The sequence below is a fragment of the Lepisosteus oculatus genome, chromosome 26, assembly GCF_040954835.1.
Source record: "Lepisosteus oculatus isolate fLepOcu1 chromosome 26, fLepOcu1.hap2, whole genome shotgun sequence".
NCBI lineage: Eukaryota > Metazoa > Chordata > Actinopteri > Semionotiformes > Lepisosteidae > Lepisosteus > Lepisosteus oculatus.
This window is the reverse complement of record NC_090721.1, coordinates 6,119,921-6,143,996: the sequence shown is the minus strand read 5'-3', so window position 1 is coordinate 6,143,996 and position 24,076 is coordinate 6,119,921. Positions and strand designations below refer to the sequence as shown.

Here is a 24,076-nt window from a genome sequence, read left to right as displayed (position 1 = left end):
GGCGAATACCTTGGAGGGAATTGGTCCTTCCCTCAAACACACACATCTTGAAACTTAAAGAGCACAAGCTTCCTGCCCTGGAATGCAATGTGTTGAACATTACAGTCTAAAGTAAATTAAATTCTGGTCAGGAGACCTTCCTAAAGATCTTAACATATGGATTCCCTTTAAGACCCTTTGAAAAAGACAGGGGGCCTTAACCACAAAGCAGTGCTATAAATACATCCCATCATGAAAGTTAAACATTAGGACTCCTCCTTTTTTTTTTTTACAAATTTGAAACCAGAATAAATGTATAAATGTACTACATTATCTCTGGATCTTAGCTTGATGCTGTGCCATGGATTTCACTGGAGGGCTGAAAAACTGGAGTGAGGGTCCATTTCCTTTGGGGAATGGTGCGTAACTGTGGGTTGAGTGGGTACAGTTAAGTGCATTTAAATCCTCCCGCCATCAGATGGCGCTGTAACTAGCTCGTCACAAAAATCCTGGAACCCGCTACTCGTTTTCACGCAAATTTATCTCCGTTAGACTGCACCAGTTCCTGTGCAAACAAAGATACGTTAAATAGAAAAAGATCTTGACTTCCAGCCTCTGGGAAAAGAGGGGTTTTCACAGCTTTACAATGATTTGCCTATCCTAGCCTTTGCACACTAGCTACTACCCTACATTACCTCGTCTGAGTCATAGGGGTCAAATCTACCCCAGGGGCTCTTTGGCCGCGAGGGGCTGAGTGGTGTGGGCAGGATACAGTCCTGTGCCGCCAGCTGAAACCTGTGCCTCTGCTCTGTGTCTATAGCTGCCTCTGAAAACGCCCTGCCTGCCACTGGGGGGCGCAAGAAGAGGGGAGTCCCCGGGCTGGGAGGGCTGGCGGTGCCCTCTGCCTCCCTGTCCCCCGGCTGCCCGACGTCGCTGGGGAGCTCTTTCAGGATGTGCTCAATCTCCGAGTCCTCCGAGTCGTCCTTCATGAAGCAGGAGAGCTAGCGGGGGGGCGGGGCAGAGTGGGCGGAGCATCGGAGGGGGGAGGAGCCGGGGAGAGGACAGGCAGATTGCAGGTTAAGAAGGAAAAGGAACAAAAAAAAATGAAGGGAGAAAAAGAAATACACAGAGGTTTTTTTTTAGTAAGAAAAGGCACCTAAGACAGCCATCAGTGGTGCATGTTTGTTTCAGAGACAAGGAAAAAAACAAGCAAACAAGGTGCACCTAGAGTAAAGCAAAGCTGTTCTTATCCCCCGATAAACACTAATCCCTTCACTTCAATATTGAGTTCTGTTTAATTCTCCTGAATAGTCAAGCCTGTAATGTCAAAGAGCAAAAGTGCCATCTTTCAGTGCATTATAACCAGAAAGGAACATGGATCCACTTTTAATGGTACAGAAGATCAGCACTGCTGAGAGGCAACTGAGAAAGCAAAATCTGGTCTTTCAGTTCCAACGTCCAAGCTAAATCTAGTTCCTGAAGTTCTAGTTCCTGGCTCCCAGTATGTACAAAAACTTTTTAACTGCATGCTTGCGAAAGCCTCTCACAAGGAACAAAACAAAGGTACTATATTTATCCATTATGTAAGGATCACAACAACCAGGGCATTATTCAGGAAGCCCAAGTCTCAAGGCTCAGAACGCACACACACCCTGAGATGCTTAGACGCACTAAAGCTGCCTGAACTGAGATCTTCTGGATTTAGGAGGAAGTCGGGGCTCTCCATGAAAATGCTCAAGTATGGGGAACAAGCCAACACCCCACAGCAGGCTTATAACATCCTAATCAAAATTAAAAAGGTACCACAGTAGGCTACCGGCGTGAAACAAAACGTCCGCACGATTTAAAATACACATTTTATTGATCACAAGTCTGTGGGCAACAACCAGAGATGATTCCTGAAACAGAAGAGCCTACTGAACTCCTGGGAAAAGGATATTATAATGGGTCTCACTAAAAAGATGCCATCTAAGTGAAGGAATTAGTAATAATTTCTTTCTGTGCAGCACATTTTGTAAGGCTGCCCAGTGCATTAAATAAGAGATGACAATTCAATTTGGTTCAGCCAGATATGCACACCACAGGAAAACCCTGAATGGTTCAAACTACAACCCACCAGAGTTACTACATGTATTGAAAGTGTGATTGCAAATATACATCACTTAAGTAGGTACTATTACAGTATCTATTACCATTGCATTACTAGTAACAGTAATATTACAGTGTATTGCTGTTACAGTAGCTGTAAGGAAAACAGTCACTGCTGCCATGGCTATTATCACAAAGGTTTTAGTTACTATCGCATGGAAGGCAAAGCAAGTCAAACACTGAGACATGACGTTATTGTCAGGAAACAAGTCTTCAATAAACAATGTACATTGTAATGTAACATTATCAATTATCAATTAAAAACTTGATGCAAAGGTCTATGAAAGTTTTGGGAAAAGATTTACCAAGTAAGGTTACTGTGTCACCAGACAGACACACCATGCTCTTCAAACTGGCTTTAGCAGTGTCATATCTATCTAGCCAAAAGAAAATGGGCTGCTGGTCACCCTCTAATACAGCGTATAAGAAAATAAAAGGTAAAAGGTCCTTCTTGACAAATGCATTTTTTTTCCTCAAGAAATCCAAAGCAACCAAATATTGAAAAGCACAGACGATGCAATGAATCTGGATAATTTCCATTGAGTAACTCTCTTCGTCCAGAGAACACCCCCAAAGTGCAGTAATCAGAATTATCAAGTTAAGACACTATGAGCAGTGAGTATATGAAGATGAGCTGAATAGCAATAATGTGGTCTATTATTTTTGATAACAAGCTCCTTTGGCACAATTGAACAGCCTGGGGATTCAGTCCTGGAGAACAGTGCAAAGCAGGGGCTGATGACAGAAACAGCTCCCACACAGCATTAGTCCCCCAAGAGAGGCAGGGATAGACTGCTGAGCAATGCAAGGGGAAGAGGGCAGGTGTCACAGGCAGTCGTATCACACTGCTTGCAGGCAGTGTGCTCCTGCAGCCTACCTCATTTTCAAGCTACAGGGCACAACTCCAGCCCACTGCCCTCCGCCCACAGCATTCCCGATCCTACTGGGTGGCTCACAGGACTCACTCATGAGGAAAGTGTATAGTGTATAGGTGTGCACTGTAAAGGTACAATAATGATGTGCTCAAACTGAGCTTCATACAATCCCAGCAACATAAACATTGTAGTCACCGTCTTGGATTAATGTAATAATAATTCCTTACATTTATATAGCACTTTTATGGACAGCCATAGTGCACCAGTCTGCTCACCACACACCAGCTCTCAGTGAGGAGGCGCACAGAGTAGTGAACCCAGTTCAGAGATGGGGATTATTAGGAGGCCATGATTGGTAAAGGCCAGGGGGGAATTTGGCCAGGACACCGGGGTTACACCCGTAGTCTTTTTGACAATCCCTGGGATTTCTAATGACCACAGAGAGTCAGTCCCATGTCTTATCCGATTGTGCCTTTTTTACAGTATAGTGTCCCCTTCACTATACTGGGGCATTAGGACCCACAGAGACTTTAGGTTGAGCGCCCCCTACTGGTCCCATTAACACCTCTTCCAGCAGCAACCTTAGTTTTCCCAGGAGGTCTCCCATCCAGGTACTGGTCAGGGTCACTCCTGCTGAGCTGCAGTGGGCTGCCAGCTGTGAGTTGCAGGGTGATTTAGCTGCTGGTAATTACAGTAGATCACTCATCCTGGACTGTGGCATGTTTAATGATTGAGGTATGGTAGTGAAGGGGTCTGGCAGATCAAGATGTGTAGGAACCCCTACAATCTCATCTCGCCACACTGGGTAGTGATCTCACAGGCCCTGCTGTGGCAGAGGGGCAGAGGTGTGCCCGGGGGCATCCCGATACCTGCTTCTTCCTGCCGCTCCTCCTCCTCCTCTCCCGCCGACCCACGCCATCGCTGCCGAGATCGGCGCACCCAGGGAGGTACTCCTGGTCATCGGATGGCGGGTCGGCCTTGTGGTCACTGTCCTCCGAAGCCAGTGGGGCAACAGTGTGTTCTGCCATCTCGTGCCAGGACAGGGAACGAGTGTTGAGGAGGGCAGGGGAGGGCAGGAAGTGAGCCGTGCCAGTCAGGCAGGATGGGGAAGTGGGTGGGATGAGGTGGCACAGAGGAAAAGTTCAATTTCAATTATTTTTTTAATTGTGGTGCAACATCAAGGGTCAAAAGGTAGGAAAAGACATGAGAAAATGATTAAAAACCTACAATGAGAAGTGAAATGTAAACCCCTTGGTACAGTTATGGATATTCATTATGCAGAAAGTAACTCTGACAAGGTGTTTTCAATAAAAACTACATTAACAATTGGATAGAAAGAGGCTTGAGTTGAATAAAAATGGACAAAAGAGAGCTGAATGCTTTAGCATGGTAATGGGCATTTCTGAGATATTGAAGGTATTCTTCTGCTGCATACAGAAAAATGTATAGTAAAAATGTAGTAATAATTCACAGTTATTGCTCACACAAGTCCATTAGTCACCTAAAGCAGGTTAGGTTTTTTCTTGGACCAGGTTTAATGGATATCAGCCTGTGTCGATCCGAGCTCAATCGGGGCGTTATGGGTCCAAGGCTACAATGTCTAGTATGTTCCAAAAACAAAATTGCTAACAGCAGAAATGGAACAATTTCTAGCCAAGCTAACACTGCATAAATTGTGTTAACGCTTTGCTAGTGCTGCTCTTGTTATCGACAGATACTGTGCAAATTCTAATACCCTGCTATTAAACTTCCTAAAAATGTCCGGCTCCGGCCAGCTGTGACATTATCAGATGAAAGGCTTTACTAGCTCATGAGGAATGAATCAAACCTGAAGAGAAGGCTGTTGCCAAAGGCACACATGGATTCATCTGGGGTTACAAAACTCCAGCCCACTTGGCCATTGGAAAAATAGAAACCAACACCTTCAGCTAACCCAACAGAAACGCAGGCTGTGAAAATCAGCCACTTGGAAAAAAATGGCCGCCGTTTCAGCACTTGAAAGAAAGTGCTGGCTTCACAAATTATTTTTTTCCCCTACCCGAGCTTTTTTCAGGATTTCTGCCACACTCTCCTCCAATCTCCCGCTGTACGTCACAAGCCCTGTCTTGGAAGGAGGCAAGACGGCAGGCGAGCAGTGAAACGCCACCTTTTCAAATTCATCTAACTGTGACTGCAGCCTCAGCACCATTGTCTGCTTGTGCTGACGTGCTCAGATTACTTTTGCTGTGGTGCCTACACCTAAAAAAAAATCCTAGTGACATTGAGAGGGTAATTTCTCATTAAAAAAACAAAAGAATGCTAAAGCCCACACTAATCAAATTGGACTTCACTAAGCTCTTACCTGTACATTGCCTTTGGTTTAGCTCATAGCTTAATGAATAGGCATCACCTGCACTGTATACTCTCTCAAGTTGCAAATGGACCAAGCCTGTCCCTAAAGAAAACCCTCTCGTGATGCGTATACTGAAAAAGAGGGGCTTACTCATTCCCATTTTGCCAGATTACAGGGTTCTAAAACCTCTCTCCTGGGGGAAAAGCACGTTCCAACAGACAGCTAAAAGGATCAATTCCCTGCGCACAGTCAACCACAGCCTCAGGGGATTCCGACTTCAATAACATGAGCTGTCAATATCCTCTCTCATTCCCCTTGCGTTCTGAACACGGTGCAACAAGAGCTGAGCCACAGCACCAACAGTTAATGCCAAGGGTTTCTCACTTGTGCAGGACTAAGCTCCATATTAATTAATAAACATTTTATTATTTTACCTATTTTCTCTTCAGAAACCCAGCATACATTTTTCCATCTCATTAAATCTCAACAAGAGCAGCAGGGAGTCTGAACTTCAGTTGCTTTCTAATCACCTGGCGTGGTATTGATTTTTCTCCTGAATATCAGAGAGCTTTGAATTGTGCTTCCCTTTTCACAAATAAATTCAGGGACTCAAGCCTCCCGTTTATACCACTCGTGTCAATCTATATTTCTTTGTAAAAGAAAGTGACAAATTAGCTTGTATTTCTTTGGAGGCCAGAAAAAATAGATCCAACAAATTATTCAGAGGAAAATAAACCTTCCTGTATCCTTTGAAAATTGTAAATCTATTTCTTGGAGACTAAACACTAATGTCTTACAGGATGGTTCCACTTGCTTTATTTGTCCTTGTACAGTTTCCTTGTTGTGGGGCTCAGGTGACAGGAAGAAAAATACACACATACATGCAGCAGCCCACAGAGAACTGTGTGGGATTTGTTCAACCCTGATGTCGCTGAGAACTCTAGTCCAGATGGTTTACTCTCACTACTGACAAGCCCCTGCGCTCTTTCATTTCCGAACAGCTCCCAGCTTTGCAGTGGAATCCACAGGCAGGTACACCACCTTAGTGCCGTCAGCTGTCCCCCCTAAGGATTTTAAAGACTTGTGACATGCGGACCTACAGTAGGTGTTGACTGGTGAAGGGAATGTTGCATAGGAGCCACTCTACCCAACACATGTCTTGGAAACAGGGATTTGTTACCTAGTGAGCTCAAAAGCGGGGCTGTCTTTGGCACTACAGTGATGTCTGTCTTGTTCCTGTGTTTCCTGTGTGAAAGGACACCTAGCACTGTTGCTACATACTTTTAAGCTTTGTTAAGCTTTACTCCGAGTTGAAACACTGGAAAACTCTCACGTCGTGATTATTACGACAGGCCACGGTACTCCACAACACAAGTCTCAGCCTGCAGTGACTAAGCAAAGAAAAAAAAAAGATATATTTCCCATTTTTATATCTCCCCCCCACCACCACCCCACTCTTCTATGAAAAGTGGAGGCACAGTCATGATGTGGCAGAAGAACCCACCTCACACCCCTCGAGCCCCCTGTGGAAAAGCCTCACCTGCAGGATGGGTGTCAGAGATGATGCGAAGTACTGCGGTCTTCCTCCTCGCTTTGGCCCAGTTCTCCATCCCAACCCGAGAGAGACAAGCTGGCCTCTCGTGCAGACAAAGCCTTTATACCCTCGTGTGAGGGCACCATGTCCTTCACAGCCATTAAACACTGTCATTCCCCCAGGCCCTCATCACACACTTCAAAAGGGATCTCTGAACTCCACACCGGATACCCTCACCAACAAACCCACAGGCAGGGCTGTATTATGAGCGAGCCACCCTTTATGATCCGAGCGTCACTCCTAAACTCCTCCAACTATAAAGACTGATAACCCACAGGATACTAACATGCCAAGCTGGTCCAAGGGAAAAAAAACACACGGGAGACCTTAATTTATCCAAAGTAGCTTAAAAAAGTTAAGTAAATATATTTTGCTTTTTATATACTTATTTGGCCATTTCCACAACTTGGTTTGCTGTAGCAATCTGTTTGAGCAGGTCACTCACAGGAACAGCACCAGTCTCCAACACTCATTTATACCAGCTTTCTAGTCCAAAGTTCAGAAACCCAACCACTACTCTTCACCGGCAGTAATGGCACTATTTCAAAAACAAAAGCTGGTTTCTGACATCCAGGTTTATGTTCAAAGCAAGCTATTTACAAGCAAGTGTGAATAGTAGTGTCATCGCGTATAATTTAAATGACGTTTGAGAATACTTGAATACTTGGATTTTGAATAGGTGTTACAGATAATATAGGTCTTATAATCACCTACAGTAAACATACAAGACTGACCATAAATCTTCCTTCCATCCACAGAGCAGGTAACAAGTCATGTAACTATAGTGGTCTGCACCAGGTGAGGAGTCTAGAGCCCTAAATAGGTCACCCAGTCGCTTAAAGCCTTTTATTTCATGACACGGTATATCCACAGTAATCATAGCCACAGCCAGAATGCGTCAGGTAATTACATTTCAGAAGGATGCCCCAAGTGTAGTAAGTGCATTCTGAATAATCATGCTCGTTTTCGGTATGATTATTTTGAAAATATTTTCTCTCACAGTGAGAGATGTGGAAGACGGTGCCTTATGGATGGGAGAATCACCGGTGACCTCCTGGCGGCCCTAATGTTACATTTGAATTTTGCACACAAGCTTTTATATCTACCTGGCTATAGTGCAACACTAGTATGTTATCAGTTCCATTTGCTATCAATTCCACATTTTTAAAGGATCCTCCTATAATGTCTCAATGTCTTATATTTTCCGAGATTAGACAAAGCCAGCTTTTGTAAGAATCTAGCTCACTTAACTCAGTGAAATTGCCATGGTTCTCCTAAAGCACCAGAGTGCACGATTATCTTCAGAATTAAAGTCTTAGAAGAGAGGGAAACCCAGCTCCAGCGTCTAAAGAGGATTTAAGTTAAAGATCAAGGAACACAAGATCGAGGATTTAAAAATCACCCATCGTCCCAGCAATAAAATGTTATTTTCTTCTTCTGACGATGACAAAAAGAGGACAAATTAAGTAAATGCAATACCAGATTAAGCATAAAACACGAGTAAAAAGAACCAAAACACACAAGAAGGCTCACTGTGGTTAACGTGTGGAGTAAGGCAGCCTTGTTCCAGTGCCAGCAGACTAGACCATCAGGCAGAACTACTTGACATTCCTTGCACACAGCACTCTGAATTCACAAAACGCCAGGGATTATTCGGGCAACTTTAACCCCAGCAGTGACTGACATCGTCTTGATGCCATCTGATTTTAGGGCACCCTGGTATCTTCTGATCAAGAAATTAAACATAACTCACAATTTCACAAAGATCTGTAAGATCACTCCATTTCTCTATTTTCTAAAAAAAACTAAACAGAAACTGTGTAATCCAGATCTTCAGTTCATGGTTAATAGTCTTTTGCTTCTCAAAATAATACATTAATCACGTTTTACCAATCCATTAGCAATGGAATGCCAACATCAGTATTGCGTTTATGGAATTATGCACGTACAACAGGTATTATCATCTCCAAAAAAAACGTTTGTAAGGAAACGATCCAATTATCATTTTGCACTACAATTTTTCATGCCACATTTTGACACGCAGTGTCCCCTCCTACAGTACCTCCTCTATTCTGAAAATCCACCTCAGTGCTCTTCTTTGCTCTGTTCTATAGCTCTCCCTGGGCTGAACACACTTGCTCTCTCTAGATTAGTGCGGAGGAAGTACCTGGGGGACCAATTTTTGGATGGGTTGATCCTATTCTCTGAAAACAGGTTTTCAGCACCCTAAATATTCATGATAATTCAATAGTTAGAGCAAACCATTAAAAAAGGTCTTTTGGAAAACTGTGTGAAGGAATATAGAGAAGAAAATTCAATGAAGAGGATGAAAATACACAAGTGCATCAGTGCAAAACATGCAGTTAGTATGAAATTTCTAACTATATGTAACTAATGGGAACAAACCTTGTGGCTGTGCTTCTTCTGTAATCAGTTAAGACTGGTGTTAACACAACTGGTGATTAGACGGCAAACCCCCACCATCACCCGGGTTTATAGATTTGAGGTTAGTCAATAGTTGAAAGCTCGTGGAAACGCAGCTGTTGACAGCTGACAGATGGCGCCGGCAGCAATATTCTGTCAATGGTTCTGATTAATCAGAGCTTTAACAAGGACAGAATAGCAAGGAAAATGCATGGGCTTATCGAGCACGCAAAGCACGCGAGGTCAAATCTATTAATGCCAAACCTAGAGAGCACCGGCTCTGAAACCTGCATTACCATATACTGTGCCTGGGGAATGAGGAACTGGGAAAACATTGCAGTGGTACTTGGGAGTAGGTCACTGCGTACAGTAAGGTTTCTCCTGCTTAATGAAATAGTTCATCTGATAATCTGAAAAGAAGATTTTACCCTTTGGTAAAATTTTAGTAAACCCGATATATTCCCTTATGGGCAATAAAGGTTAAATCATTTCAATTCAATAATGCCGTGACAAATCACACACACCAGAATGAAGAGCACTGCAGTTACAGAAAGATAAACTGGAACCTTATCCCAAGCCAGGATTGAACTGTTAGGGTGATCCTTGCTCCTGTATTTGAAAGCTTTGTTTATGTCGATGGATTAGACAAACATTCTGTCAAAACACAGAATGCAACAAATAATGTAACTTAACAATTGCAATAAAAAGCTTAAAAGAGTTTTAATGAGAATAACCGATGTCCTAGTTGAACAAAAACTCACACAGTTACACACTATCAGACAGTGTTTTGAACAGCAAAATCTGCACAACACAATCTTCTACCTCAGAATTTCATTAATATTTCATGTAGACATGAATTTAATATAACAAAGTTTAATTCATGGAATTCTGGGAAACCTACTACTAAACCACACACAGAATGATGACGTTTTGCACTCCCTCAAGATTAATAACCAACATTGAGTGAAAATGCCTAAAAGTTTTTTTTTTGCATCAGTTTAACATAAAAACTACAGGTAAACCATAATATCAGGTGGTACTAATACAGGTTAATAATTTGCAAAACACTTTAAATATCATAATTCTGCAAATTGGCTCATCTCGTGGAGTTCTTTCAAGTCTTATAGATAGAATATAAAAATTCCCAGGAAACCATGAAGACCAGACTCAACAGTCCAGGCTGACAGCACAGCATGTTTTGGTTAACTCTAAAAGCAAAACAATTAAAGGATAAGGAGCAGAACTAAACATAAAACTATGAATTGGCCAAGAACAATACCCTTTTATGATTTTTGTTGTCAGTTTTGGAAATCAAAAGGGAACCAGACAGCCCATCCGCTCATAACCTGAATATTTCAGTTCAGATATACAGTATAAATGGAGAGAATTTGGCCGTGTGTGACGTGATGCAATAGGCTCTATGCTGCATTGTAGACATTCAGCAGTTTTTTTCTGCAGTGATGGGATATAGATAGTTACAGCTATGTATAAACCTACAAAAATCAGTGATGAGCAAATAGCAAACATTACATATAAACATAAATTACATTACCTCCCTATTAGAGATTTGAAGAGAGTACACTGGCATGCACTGTGGATCAGGCGATACCTACCCTGCATTCCACTGGAGATGAATGGTGTAGCAAAATGTGACCTGCTAGAAGGTGGGAGCAAATTCCAACAACAAACCATGTGCAGTTGGCTTTGCAACTGGCTGATCTCCAATAGTAATGAGCCATAACAGCAACAACTGGTGAACTCAAACTCTCTCTCTGTGGGCCAGGCCATGAGTTCTGCTTCAGTTTCACTCTGACGAGGGCGGACAAAAAGCAAACTCTTTCAGGGATGGACGGTTTTGTGTATATGCTCAGGAATGTCATTCATCTTGAGTTTCTCTGCTATAGCTGGACAGTACTACTGCAGACACACAATGTTCTTACTACTGCTTCTTCATCAACACTTTAAATGTGTTAATAAGAGTAGGTGATTGGGGACACTGTGTGTAATAGGAACTGTTCTACTGGGACAATAAACCAAGTTTCTGGCCATATAAAGTCCCTGTGGCACAGTTCATGAGAGTACAACAGTTATCCCCAGTATCCTGGCTAAATTCCCCTCTGGGTTTGAGTTTGTCTTATCTGACTTCCCTAAAGTTCCTCCTTCATCCAAATGGTGAAGCACTTTCTTATTTCTCTATCTGATCTGCTGTGCAGTCGGGCTGTGGCACTAGAACAACTACCAGGACTGTGCTACACTTCAGTGGTGGGTGATGTGGTTCCCCTCCTGTGTGTAAATTGCCTTAGGACACTTGTGCCCGAGAAGTGCTACAGAAATGAAAGCAACTGTAATTAATTGTTTCAGAACTGTACAATATTAGTATGAACCAGAGCGGATGATGCTCATTTTCCATCTTAACTGGTATGGGATAGGTGTAATTTATACAATTCTGGCTACTCAAAACTGGAAGGTGAGGGGAAACCTAAAAAAATATGAATTCCATTGATTATCTGTCAGCCTTTAAAATCTCGCATTCTGCAAACCACAGTAGGTAAATCACAAATATAATATTTATTAGAGAATGCAAATTGAATCCCTTTTTTAAAAAAGAGCTCAATTCCATGCATTCTCCACATGTTAGGGGACTGACATTTTCTGACAACTAAACATTAAAATCTTTCCCCATTAAAAAGCATGTTTGCCAAACACCCATATTATGTTATTTATATTATTTATATGATTAGTCTTAAATCTCATATTTAAGAATATTTTGCACTTGTATTGCATCAGAATGCTGCAGTTTTCTGTGCCATTGTACAGAACACACCGTATAGGAAAGCTGGATTACTATTGACTATAGGACCACAATCATGCTTGACTGCGTCATCTTATATGAACACTTTATGTTGATGGCTAGTATTATAGTCAGTGATCTTAACAGATTAAAGGCTGGAGTGTTCTGTAAAACAGCATCATTTGAGTGCAGTCTGTTAGAACTACAGCAGCACCGCACCAGTCTACAACATTATAAATCCTGCCACTAAACCTCTGCTCAACAGGCAGAGATCCATCATTGCTAATGCCATTCCTATAGAGCTTGAGATTAGCACCAGTATAGCAGAGCAAAATCAACGAGCCTCTTGCATAGGGTTCACCGCAAATCATGTGACCAAGTCAGCAAATTCTAAATGGAGTAGATGCAAACGGAGATGAATTCAGAGGCTCCTTTAGAAAGAAAACCACCCTCGGCATTCATTTTGTTTCTTTTTTTTTTCCTTTAGGGTTGCCATGAAAAATAAGAGCTCATGGAAAGCAAGGGTCTTCTAAGTACAGTAAGAGAAATGTACACATGTAAAACCAGAACATGGTACGTATATATGTAGAAACGTGAGTTTAATGTGAATTCAGGATTGCAAAGCTTGAAGTTATACAAGTTCAATGGACTGACACATCCTAGCTGAAACAGTATCCTGTACATTGAAATACTATCAGATTTGAACAAGATTAAGGCACCTTAAAAAAAATCAAACTGATAATATGCTTTTCCATTGTTGATCCCAGCAACGCACAGCAAGTGCTAACAGTTGCCTCAGTAGCCAAATGTTAATAGCAAAATTCTGCAGGCCACTACATACTAGTGAAATAAAAAAATATGCCAAACAGCTAAATGCAAACAGATAGACACATACCTCAGAGTCACTGTTTATTTCAGCATTTGCTGCCATTATCCTCATTCAGCTGTAAATAGCAAATAAACACACAAACATCTAAATAATCAGCCACCTATTAGGGTCCTCTGTACTCTTCTGTCTTTCTGTCACTACATTCCAAACAAGGATCTCATTTGCATAGCCACTCCCCCTTCCCATGACCCCCTGCACTGGACAGCCCATGGAGTTCAAAGCAGCTGTATACTCCAAACTCCTCTCCTGCTCGCTCCTTACTGAAAGGACACTTCAGTCCTACAGGAGCTTTATGACAACAATGAGCTTCAGTGGCTTGTGATAATGTGTTGGGGCTTGAGCTAGCAACAGGTATCAATGAGGCACACACAAATCGCTAGCCTGTTCCATTCCATTTAATTCAGTGGACTGACCCTGTGATCTATCAGTCTCTCGTCATTAGCAGATCTTAGAAAGGATGCAACAGCAGCTGTGGTAAAGGGTTTGAAATTCCTCAGCAGGAGCAAATTGCTTTCCCAAAACAATGAATTATGAATTAAGGGATATGCATCTCCTAAGGACTATTTGAATGTGTTTTTCCAATAACAGCCAAGTTAGAAACAGACTCAAGCAGTCAGGTACTCAGGGCAGGAGAAATGTGCCCCTTGATTGCCTTTGCTTATATGATCATCATTTTGGCAAATGGTTTCTGGATACAGGACACATCTCAGGCTGAGAAACGGAGAAAGCATTAGAATTCATGGGCACTGCAGTCTTGCAGCTTTTTGTTTTCAGAATGATAGCCCCTTCTCGGTCAGGCAGAATTCTACAACACCACCAAAGAATAGGGACAGTAGGGTCAGAATATGGTTCCTGTTTTCCCACATGACCTAAAATCACCTTGGAGGTAAAGGCTAGAAATGCCTTATAGAAGGGCTGTGTGGCTCTGTGGGTTCTGAGGCACTCGGATGTTGGTGCCTTGGTGTGAATGGTACCGATCAGTGCCTGGGTGTTGCAGAATAATCCAGTCACTGTTCAGAAAGCACATCTGCCTGCCAATCCGCACAATGGGCTCACAGATCTAGGACTGCCGAGTACCGATGCATTATTACTGATGTGTTTGCCCTCAAGGATATGGGATGAATGAAAGTCGCAGCTCATATGCAGGCTCTGCAGACAGGGTCATTGACAAGACAACCGCAAAACGTCGGGTATCAGAAAATTACTCACTGGCTGTTACATGATGTCCTAATTCTGCTGCGTGTTTGTAAATGCTTGTTTGCGTCTGGCAATAATAGACTCTCACTTACAAAGAAATAAAAGAGTCCCTACATAGCAGCAATTTGACGCAGCTTGAACACTTGAACCCGGGGTTAGAACAATGAAACCATTCTCCTTGTGTAGAAAACTCCTGCCTAATGCCTCCTAATAACAAACTGCATGATAGACCTTACGACCTGGGCACCACATAAAAGGCAGTGAACTCAGTAACCACTAACTGGCATTGTAAAAACTAGCAAAATACAAATTTAAGTAGAAATTGCTGAGACATGTTAGAGTAGTATTAAGGGTTGTATTACAACAAACCTTATTACTGCTATTAAGATGATGCCAAGCCGTGTAGCAGAGATGTGGGAGGAATAATACCGTTGATCCATGTTCTGTTAATCTGCCTTTCAAGGCTCTAGAGTAGGGAACAGCAAACAGTGGGAATCTGGGGATGGCATGCTAGCAAAGCTATTCTGGAAAGGGCAGATCGATTGGCGAGGGGCACTAGACATCCACGAAGCAGCCTGGTACGTACAAACCCAAACCAAGCTCTAATCGCATTCACAAGTGGAGCAAAAGGCAAAGCAGTGCCCTCTGCCCAAAGGCTTCAAACTGTCCCTTTATCTCCCTGTTCCCTCATTCCCACACCTCATCCTCCTCCTGCAGGGGGCTTCATTCCCCCACGGACATCAAGCCCTGCAATTTCGGTGGAAACCGACCCAAAGGAGACACTGCAACAACACACGGTCTTTCAAAATATCCCCAGTCAGGGCTCCTCATTTCTTCGGATTCCCAAACATAATTAAAATGCCTGCCTTATCAGTATTTATGCTGTAAGGTCACTAGGAGCTGGGCCAGAAAAAGTCAAAAGTAGCCCCTGATTGCAAAACATCCAGACAAGAGACAGGAATGGAAATCCCAAGGCTGACATCTGCAGTGTGTAACCAGGATATGTTCTTCCGGAGATACAAACAGGGAATACAATAACAATAACAACAATTATTAATTCTTTTCACTTATACAATGCTCTTCTAGACACTCCACTCAAAGCGCTATACTGGGGAATTAGGACCCACACAGACCGCAGGGTAAGCGCCCTATACTGGCCTTTCTAAAACCTCTTCCAGCAGCAGCCTTAGTTTTTCCCAGGAGGTCTCCCATCCAGGTACTGACCAGGCTCACACCTGCTGAGCTTCAGTGGGCTGCCAGTTGCAGGGTGATACGGCTGCTGTCAATATGCATTTGGGCTGGTGGTGAGCAGGAACACACAAGTTCAGGATAATGGGTTCCTTTCACAGGTTTAAATGTCCCAGTTAAATGCCTCAAGTCTTATGAGGACATGAGCATTATCAGTTTATGCTATCAGTTTATGCTAGTGAAAGAAGAGGATATGGTAAAGCATTCTTTGAGGGTAGCCTTCCCCAGCTACCAGTATTATAGAAAAATAACAGTTGAAGAAAAGGAATAATGAGGAGCTTTTTTACACAGACAAGGTGCTGAACCCCTACTGTAGGAAAGGTCCTGAGTGGCAACATACATTCTTCCATATTAAGGTTCCAATTACTAAAACAGACTGCACTCTCGGGGATAGAGTGCTCAAGATCAGAACAGTAACTCACATTGGTGGAATAGAACAGCTCCCTCTGGTGCTTCAATTATAGAATTTCTCACACCGTGAGTCTCAAATTAACGGAATTGAATTAACCTTCATTGCCCCTAAGAAAAATTGTCTCGCATATCGAGAGATCATAAACATATAACATACTGTATATGACAATAATACTATGCCATAATACAAAACAATATTCAACAACATTGCACAAACAGAACTCTTCCAGGACTATGAGATTAAAACACAGACAATTAGCTTGTAAAGCATGTAAAATGATAAAAATAAAAAAATAAACAGTATCCCTGCCTACAAATAATCTTTTCATTGTTCAATAATTTAATGCTTTTAGATATAAAGGAAGTAGATGCTCTCTGAGTTTTTATACAGGAGATCCGGTACATCCTTACAGGGGGTAGGAGTGTATATTCTAGAAAGAGTGGAAAAGAGGGGTTTTTATGTGCAGGATTAATAATGTATTGCTCTGCAAGACATATTATTGAGTCCATGGATGTGCTGACAATCTTGCCATCAGTCCTGGTGACTTTGATCAACTTGTTTTTGTTGTGCAAGGTCAAAGGGAACGCTCCACTCCTGAATACAAAAGGTTAGAGGATGCTCTGAATAAAACTCTTAAAACGTGTCAACATTGTGCTTCCTACATTAACACTCCTTAATGTCTTTAAAAAATACAACCCTTGCAGCACCTTCAAATACCTTGCCTACACATGACTGTATTTAACATTTAAAAAAAAATTAAGACCAGGAGTTGACGAGGACCTCTTATTACCCCTGAAAAAGAGAGACTGACTCCCCTGAAAGACACTACAAATGCTCAGCAATAAAAAACAAACTACTTGGGCGACTGAAAACCAGAACACTGGAACAAGCTGTTCAATGCGACATTAAACATGAACCATATCTTCTCATTACAGGCCTCTAAACCCATTAGAGCAGGCGTTCAGGCCTGGTCCTGGAGGACACCTGTGCTTGCTGGTTTTTGTTCCAACTGGGAACTAATCACCCGCGCTTTCTGTTGGCTGTCACTGATCTGCTTGCTGCACCTTTTCTAAAAAGAATGGTTACCAGGCCACGTGCTTTTTTTTAAAATTTGGTTTTAAAAAAACTAAATGTGTCGATGGAGAGGAAAGGAAAAAGCCTTGTATAGAGGCTGTATCCGGAACAAAAAAAAAGTCAAATATGTCAAATTCAAACAAGACAAACAAACCATAAAAGTGCAGATTAAAAGCGTCCCCACATACAGTACTTGATCAGCGTCCTTCAACCCTCCCAGGCTGTGCATCGCAGTGCTCTTATCTTTAAGGAGATGCATGCCAGAGTCTCATATCCGGATCTACATTCCCCTGCTTTCAGTCGCTCAGCGGTAACTTCACAGAATCTGTTTGTGTGCACTCAGCTCCATTTCCTCTTAAATGAAATATTCAAAACAAAAAAAAAATCTAACCCTTTCAGTTATCCAGTACTGGAACGGCAAGAGTCTGTTTTACCTTGACAATCGCGGCTGCAAACAATCGGCTTTTTGATCCCCCCCAGGATGAAGAACTTCTTCCGGAGAAAATTGGAAAATTGGAAGGAACTCAGTGGTGAAGGGTGGACTGCATCTGTGTGCTGGGGAGTGGGGCGAGGCAGTGTCTCGCAGACTGACAGATCCCTCATGCAGCTCGCTCCAGTCTGGAGAGGCTAGGACACCAGCCCTCCTCACTGCACAGGGCTTCACCTCAGAAGGTGACAGACATCTCTGCTGGCAACAGCTTGAGTCGCAGTTCTGTTTTAATACAAACAGCAGTTGACACTAATACCCTGTAAGCAAAGACTCCTGTGCCTGTGGTGAAAGGCAGTGGCAACCAAATTACAGTTCGAAAGGCAGGGGCTGTAATTTGGAGAAAAAGTGCGCTAATTCTTGGCAGTTCCAGCCTGCCGGTCTCTCCTGGGAAAGCTGCTCAAGCCAAGAAATATATTTATAATGGCTCAGATTGAAACATATAAATTTGAAAACAGGTCATTTTGATAATAGTGTTAATTATTTTGCTATTAAGTCTGTTATTTTCCTATGAATAACCCATTTTGTTTGTAGCGCTCTACGACAATCTTAGACCCAGTCCTAGATTAAGAATGATTTCAAAAGGATAAAAGAACAAGACCGACCTGATTAATTACTTTGTCATGTCAGCATGACTGAATGGGTTGAAAGTAAGCAAGCAATTCTTGGTTCAGTTAAAACATACTTTGACACAGTAGAATTACAAATTACAGTGCTCTAAATGCTTCTGAAGTAAGCAATATAATTAATTTGGCAGCACAGAGTGATAAAGGCACTGTGTAAAAAAAATCTGTAACAGTTTCTACACCTACAGCAGAAGTATTGTTCATTCCTTAACACTCAGAGGAGTTTCTTAAAACAAAGGAAATGGAAGAGGTTATTAAGTATTCTGTTTTTCCCTGAGCCTGTGAATTTTGTGAAACTGAAACAGCTTGTTCCAAAACCTAGTCTGGGAATAGATGAAGATGTTAAATTAAAAAAAAACAGTGACTGTTTCTGTAGTCTTAGCTACTTGTGGAATATACCAAGCAATCCTACACTAGCCTAGTTTCAGCAACTGTGCTGTACCAATACTTCCCACTGACAGGCGCTAAGTAAAATTACAGTGTAGAGGATTCTGTGGCAAAAATGGCTTCGTCATTAATTGCTGGTATTAAAGGATTTTAATCTTGGCCAAGGCTCACACTGGGTGAAGCTCATCAAAGTCAACCAGCATGCCTACTCAGTCACACTGGCGTGGTTTGGTTTAGAAAGAGCTCTGTGTTTTCAGTGACCATGACCTTGGTCCTCAGTAATAAGACAAGAGGCACAGAACATCTGAATGCACCCCACCTCTGTTCAGCAGCTAACCACGGCAACAAAATCTGATTTTTCCCTTCAGTTTAAGCTTTTGTCTTTTCATTCCCAGCTGAACTGAAGTGAAAGTCAATTGGAAAAGTCCCTAAAGGATTTTCTGAAACATTGGTGGCTTTGGTCAGATGGCTCAGGACGTCATGGCACAGGTGTATAATTTCAAGGAGTTAGGCCCACCTTCACTACAGTAATAGCTTTTCTCACCCCTCATGTTGCCTTCTGTGCACGACTTTCAAATTGGATGCGAGCCAGCAGATACTGTTGTAGCTTCTTATCGATGGCAAAGCAAAGGCCCAATGTACTGTATGCCTCCTACCTCCTGGGAGTAGGTCAGCAGTGCTCGTCTCTGTGCACAATCCCCACATATTCATTTACAAAGCGATGGTGTACTAAATGTCCACCCAGTGTCTGTCAGAACATTTCCTCCATCAACAAGAAGAAAAAATCTTTGTGTAGCCGTGAGGTACAATTTATTTTTCCTTTTGAACCAACATTGGGCTACAAGGGGCACTATTCATTATGATGTGCCTACTCGAAAATGAATTGTCCTATTGTCAGCCTCACACCAACACCAGTACATTGGTCCCCCTCACAGTAAATACCTAAATGGCCATATACTTGTCGTCTGTGTGCTATCAAGACTCTATTTGACTCCCTTGGCTCACAATGGCAGTGGTCTTCGTTGTGAACCCCTGAGGTTCAACCATCACAACCCAAAGACCAGCAAGTGGCTTCCACATGTAACTGTAACCTCCAGAGCAAGAAGGCATTCTGTCTAGTAATGATATATGATCATTTCCTTCTGCTGAAATTCCAGCCGTTTTTAATACCTCCCTAAGACAGCCTTCCCCTGGGACATATCATAAAGCTGGAACAGATCTACAGAAAAAAAACTGGAAATCCTAGTGTGGGCCCTGAACTCCACTATTTTATTCTTCACACAGCAGTCTCTGACCTCCGGGGTATGCGGGCACACAGTCCTCTCATGTACAAGCAACAAGCAACAAGCAACAAGCAACAAGCAACAAGCAACAAGCAACAAGCAACAAGCAACAAGCAACAAGCAACTCAGAGCAGGAGTGGGTGAATCTCTCCAGATAATTCACTCATGGAAATAACGGGCAACAGCATGAATAAAAACACAGAAAAACAAAATGTGAAGGAATACGAGAGCCAATACAAATGCAAAATTTGCAATGCAGCACAACAATCCAGCCTTCAATGCTTTGTTTCCGTCATCCTCCTTCACTCACATCACATGTATATATATGCGTGGGTCAAGATGGAGGACTGATGCAAAGGCCTGTGCAATGCAGATGCAAAAACAGTTGAATAAATCGAGGCATGATGCCAAATGCAGTAGTTATCAAGGCTGGAAGGGTCAAGCTTGTTTTTCACCGGGGGCGGAGTCAGCTTTTGGAATGTTTGTTTTGGAGATGAAAGCATCCCCCCACCACCACCACAGTTGCCCCCCTCAGCCCCCCTGCTGCAATTGTGCCTGGCCTGTAAACTTGTGCAGGAGAAAAAGCCAGCCCACACCAGGCTGGACAGCGCTCCCTCACAGCTAGTGCTCAGGCCCACAGCTCCCTCCCCTCAGACCTTAGGCAAGGCAGGAAAGGAAGGAGCAGGCTTCTCAAACAGTGGCAAAGATAAGAGGCTTTGAAAGCTAATATTTGTTTTCCACCAAAGGAAACCAGTTTCAGCTCAGACTACAGACAAGAAAATAAGCACAAAGTCGCATTCCCTGACACTTTTTCACGGGCGTTGACACAATATAATTTATTTTGAACACAGCCCACCTATGGGCTCTCTGATTGCATTTTGTGTTTGTCTTGCAAATGTCTCGCCACAATTTTGTCTCCAATTACAAATTGATGTGTAATGGAGATTAATATCTAAGTTGAGACCTGAAAACCCATTTAATTTTGGATCTGAACAGCATTCCAAGTCAGGTCTTCAGTACCAATTACCTCCACAACAGCCATCATTATGTTTTACTGCATACAAGAGAACAAATTCTGCATGAACAGGTTTGATTAATTAACCCTGACAGTTCATTAATGGAAATATTTTCATTGCTCATGATTCACTCCAGAGCAACATTTATGCTTTCTACAGTCCAAGTCTTACAAAGCCCGATTTATTTCAATTTAAAATGCTTAAGTTTTGCATGCACTGAACAAAACACACCCATTTCATGGCCTTTCACCACCACCACCAGTCTATCATCCCATGCAGTTTAGCAGAGCATGAGTTTGAGTAAAGATGCCCAAAATGTGCTCACATCTCCTGATAATAAAAAAAAGTACATGGAATTTAACATGGTAGTACATGAACAGCTAAACAGCTAATACATATCCAGATACATCATTTTAGAAACAGGGGGGAGGATGTGAGAGCTGCCAGTTTTGATTCTTTCAGCTCTTGTGGGCTGCTGGGGGAAGAGACATTTGCAGTGACCATCATGTGTGGGAAGAAAAAAGGTCTTAACACCCCAGAGTACATACATGGACTGAGCTCAGGGAGGGTGGGGGTTGACCGGTTGTGCAGGACCACAAAACCACTGCAGCATCGCCCCTGCTACCCCTGGCAAGAGACTATAAAAACCGCACATGGACAAACACCGCACTTGACCTAATTGAATTCCCTGAAGCACGGGTTTGTTTAAGTACTTGTACAAATACCTGGTCAAAAGTTTCCCGTACAATTATGGACTTATTAAACCAATCAAAATGTCCTAAAGGGCAGGAAAGGTCAGCTTATAGCGTGTTGCAGGAAACGTTTGGGAGAATTCAAGCTGTTTTACCACTGTGTTTATCTGCAGCATGAGTCCGAGCTTTCCTTCTCGAGTGTGTTAACGCACGTGAACCCTGGGTAATTGCACATTTCCTTTTGCTCTCTAATCTTGCCCCCCGTCTTTCCCAGCAGCCTCAGCTTCCTCCTATAAATACTGGAATCTAAACAAATGCTTGGCTTCACCAGACTCGCCTCTCACAACTTGCTCTCATCCTCCAAAAAAAGCCACAAACAATCTAGAGATAAATGAGCTTACGAAAGACCTGCCTGCTGTTCCTGTCAAAAAGGAGTTCAGCCTTTAGTTACCCCCTGAACCAGAATACTAACAAGTCTAGACAAATTTGGATTCTTTACCAGAATGTTGTCCTGTCATATGTCAAAAAAAACAAGCAGAAAGTTCAGAGCTTACAGTATTTGTGCTCCAGAGTGAATCAATAATATCACATACCAAACATCCCAGGTCTCCTGGATCTTTGACATCTTCGGCTCTAGCTCCAGAAATGTGGGAAAAACTCCTAAACACAGGAGGGATGTGTAATGTTCAGGGAATGGAGAATTTTTTAGCTCCCAACACCATCATCAGAAACTTTAATCTGCTGTCTAACCCCCAAAACAACAGCAGAGATGGGCTGGGAGGACCTATACTAAAACTCCACTCTCATCTTGAGCTGTGCAACACGCTGTTACAGCCTTCGAATTTATAAAGATCTTCCATGTTACATTACAAAACTGCTACTTACTACTCACAGGTGTCCCATCTACACACGTAAAGAACAGTGAAGGTTAATAATACTTTGCACTCCAGCTCCTCAAAGACCCATTTGGAAAATGCCAGACATGAAGCTGGACTTACCATGCTGGTGAATTACAGAGACTCAGCCTCGGGCTCAGCGGTATTTTTATTCTCTCAGAGGTAAACGCCTGAAGCCCTGAGGTCTGGGCAACACGCTGTGCTTTTCACACGGCAAAGTGCTGCTGCACTGATGAGCGAGGGGGAGATGGGAGAGAGCCAGCTGGAACGCGCCGCGGGAAACGGCAGCAGGACCGACGAAGAGAGTGCAGGGGCAGCGATCGTGCGCTGCTGGCGGTCTTTCAAAGACAACGGCACATCATTCCTGAGAATCTTCTTGGGTTTGACACTTACATACCCCTCCAATCAAAAAAGGACATGAGGGATTTAGCTTAAGTTAATCTAGAACGCCTTTTTGGATCTCCAGTTAAGTATGAGAGCCACTTACAGTTCCTACAGTAACACCAGTTCAGCTAATCCTACAGGGTTTTAAAAATGATAATCTTAAACTCGTAACTGAGTGTTGTTGGGCATGCTTTCATGCATTTACTGCAGCATCTATATTAAACAAAATCTAGTAGCCGATGTTTGCTAGTCCAGTTTGTTGAAAGGGTCAGATAAACCAAGATGGAGGTACCTAGGAGGTGCTTTTTTTTAACGATAAATACGATACAATAGAATTCAAGATTAATTTAAAGGTATTCCAAATAAAAAATTGCGGTCTGTACTGCTCATTGTAACAAGACCAAAGATGTACCACACCGTTCCAAACATAAAAAGCTTTTGTTGCACTTTCAGTATATATCGGACACAGGATTTTTAATTCAACTTTCATTTTTCAAAAACGCGTGTAACCATGGTGTAAAGTTTTTGATCCTAGAAACTTTAAAATTAATGGCGCTCAAAGAGAAGCTGTCACACAGATTCAGATTTTCTAAACAGGACCCTAGCGTGTCGGTGTTTGGATACATTCAGTGGGGCATAAAACACTACTTATTCAGGCAGGCAAATACTTCATCATGCATGCAAAACAGCCCCAGGCCTTGTGCTAATGCCCCTCATGCTCTGCGGCTGCCAAAGAAAAAACGCCTCGATGACACAGACTTCAAAATACTGGCCCCAAAAAGAAAATAATTGCTTTGGGGTCACGGGTTAAACAAATTTGGCAGAATGGGACAGATTGGAATCGGCAACCAAGGGCGGTTTCCGGAGGTGCTGACGGCGCTGGTGAGAAAGGAGATGGACATCGGCCGCCACTGGCCGGCGGGCAGAAACGATGGACGTTTGTGAGATTTGGACAGTGTTGAGGGGGTCAGATCAAGCAAGATGGAAGCTCCCCGGTTCCTAAAATCGGATAAGGAGAGCAAATCTAAACTTTTTGAAGAACGGCCCCTTGACGATGATAACCTGATAAAAAGCTTTATATAAATAAAGATATGCAAAAAGGTACAGATTCGCCATCAGACTGGCATATCGCATTCTTTGGAACTACCTAAGGAGTAGGTTGACATTTCATGCACAGCTATAGTCAAGCCAGCTCAGTAATTAGGTTAGCGAATGCCTAAAGGTAACAGCATGTTGAATACCAGGACGCCTGTTGACATGGGAGAGCACACTTCCTCTCAACGAGAGTGACCCAGCGGTTCACTGCTAAGTGCTGGTTTACATAATAATGACATTTTGCTAC

General features: G+C 42.6%; 1 protein-coding gene across 6 annotated transcripts in view; it reads right to left on the bottom strand.

Annotated features, from left to right (window-relative positions):
• Positions 1–24,076, bottom strand: part of LOC102697328 (septin-4-like) — a 58,142-nt gene that overhangs the window by 13,979 nt on the left and 20,087 nt on the right. The window contains exons 1-3 of one of the 6 annotated variants that reach the window (XM_069184521.1): positions 6,875–8,712; positions 3,872–4,030; positions 675–980 (exon numbers count right to left, since the gene is read on the bottom strand). In XM_069184521.1, coding sequence (XP_069040622.1) covers positions 675–980; positions 3,872–4,030; positions 6,875–7,042 — 633 coding nt within the window. In that variant the 5' untranslated portion in view covers positions 7,043–8,712. Of the gene's footprint in view, positions 1–674; positions 981–3,871; positions 4,031–6,874; positions 8,713–13,038; positions 13,325–24,076 lie in introns of those variants that run through there. The other 5 variants (XM_069184522.1, XM_069184524.1, XM_069184523.1 and 2 more) reach the window with 5 other exon arrangements.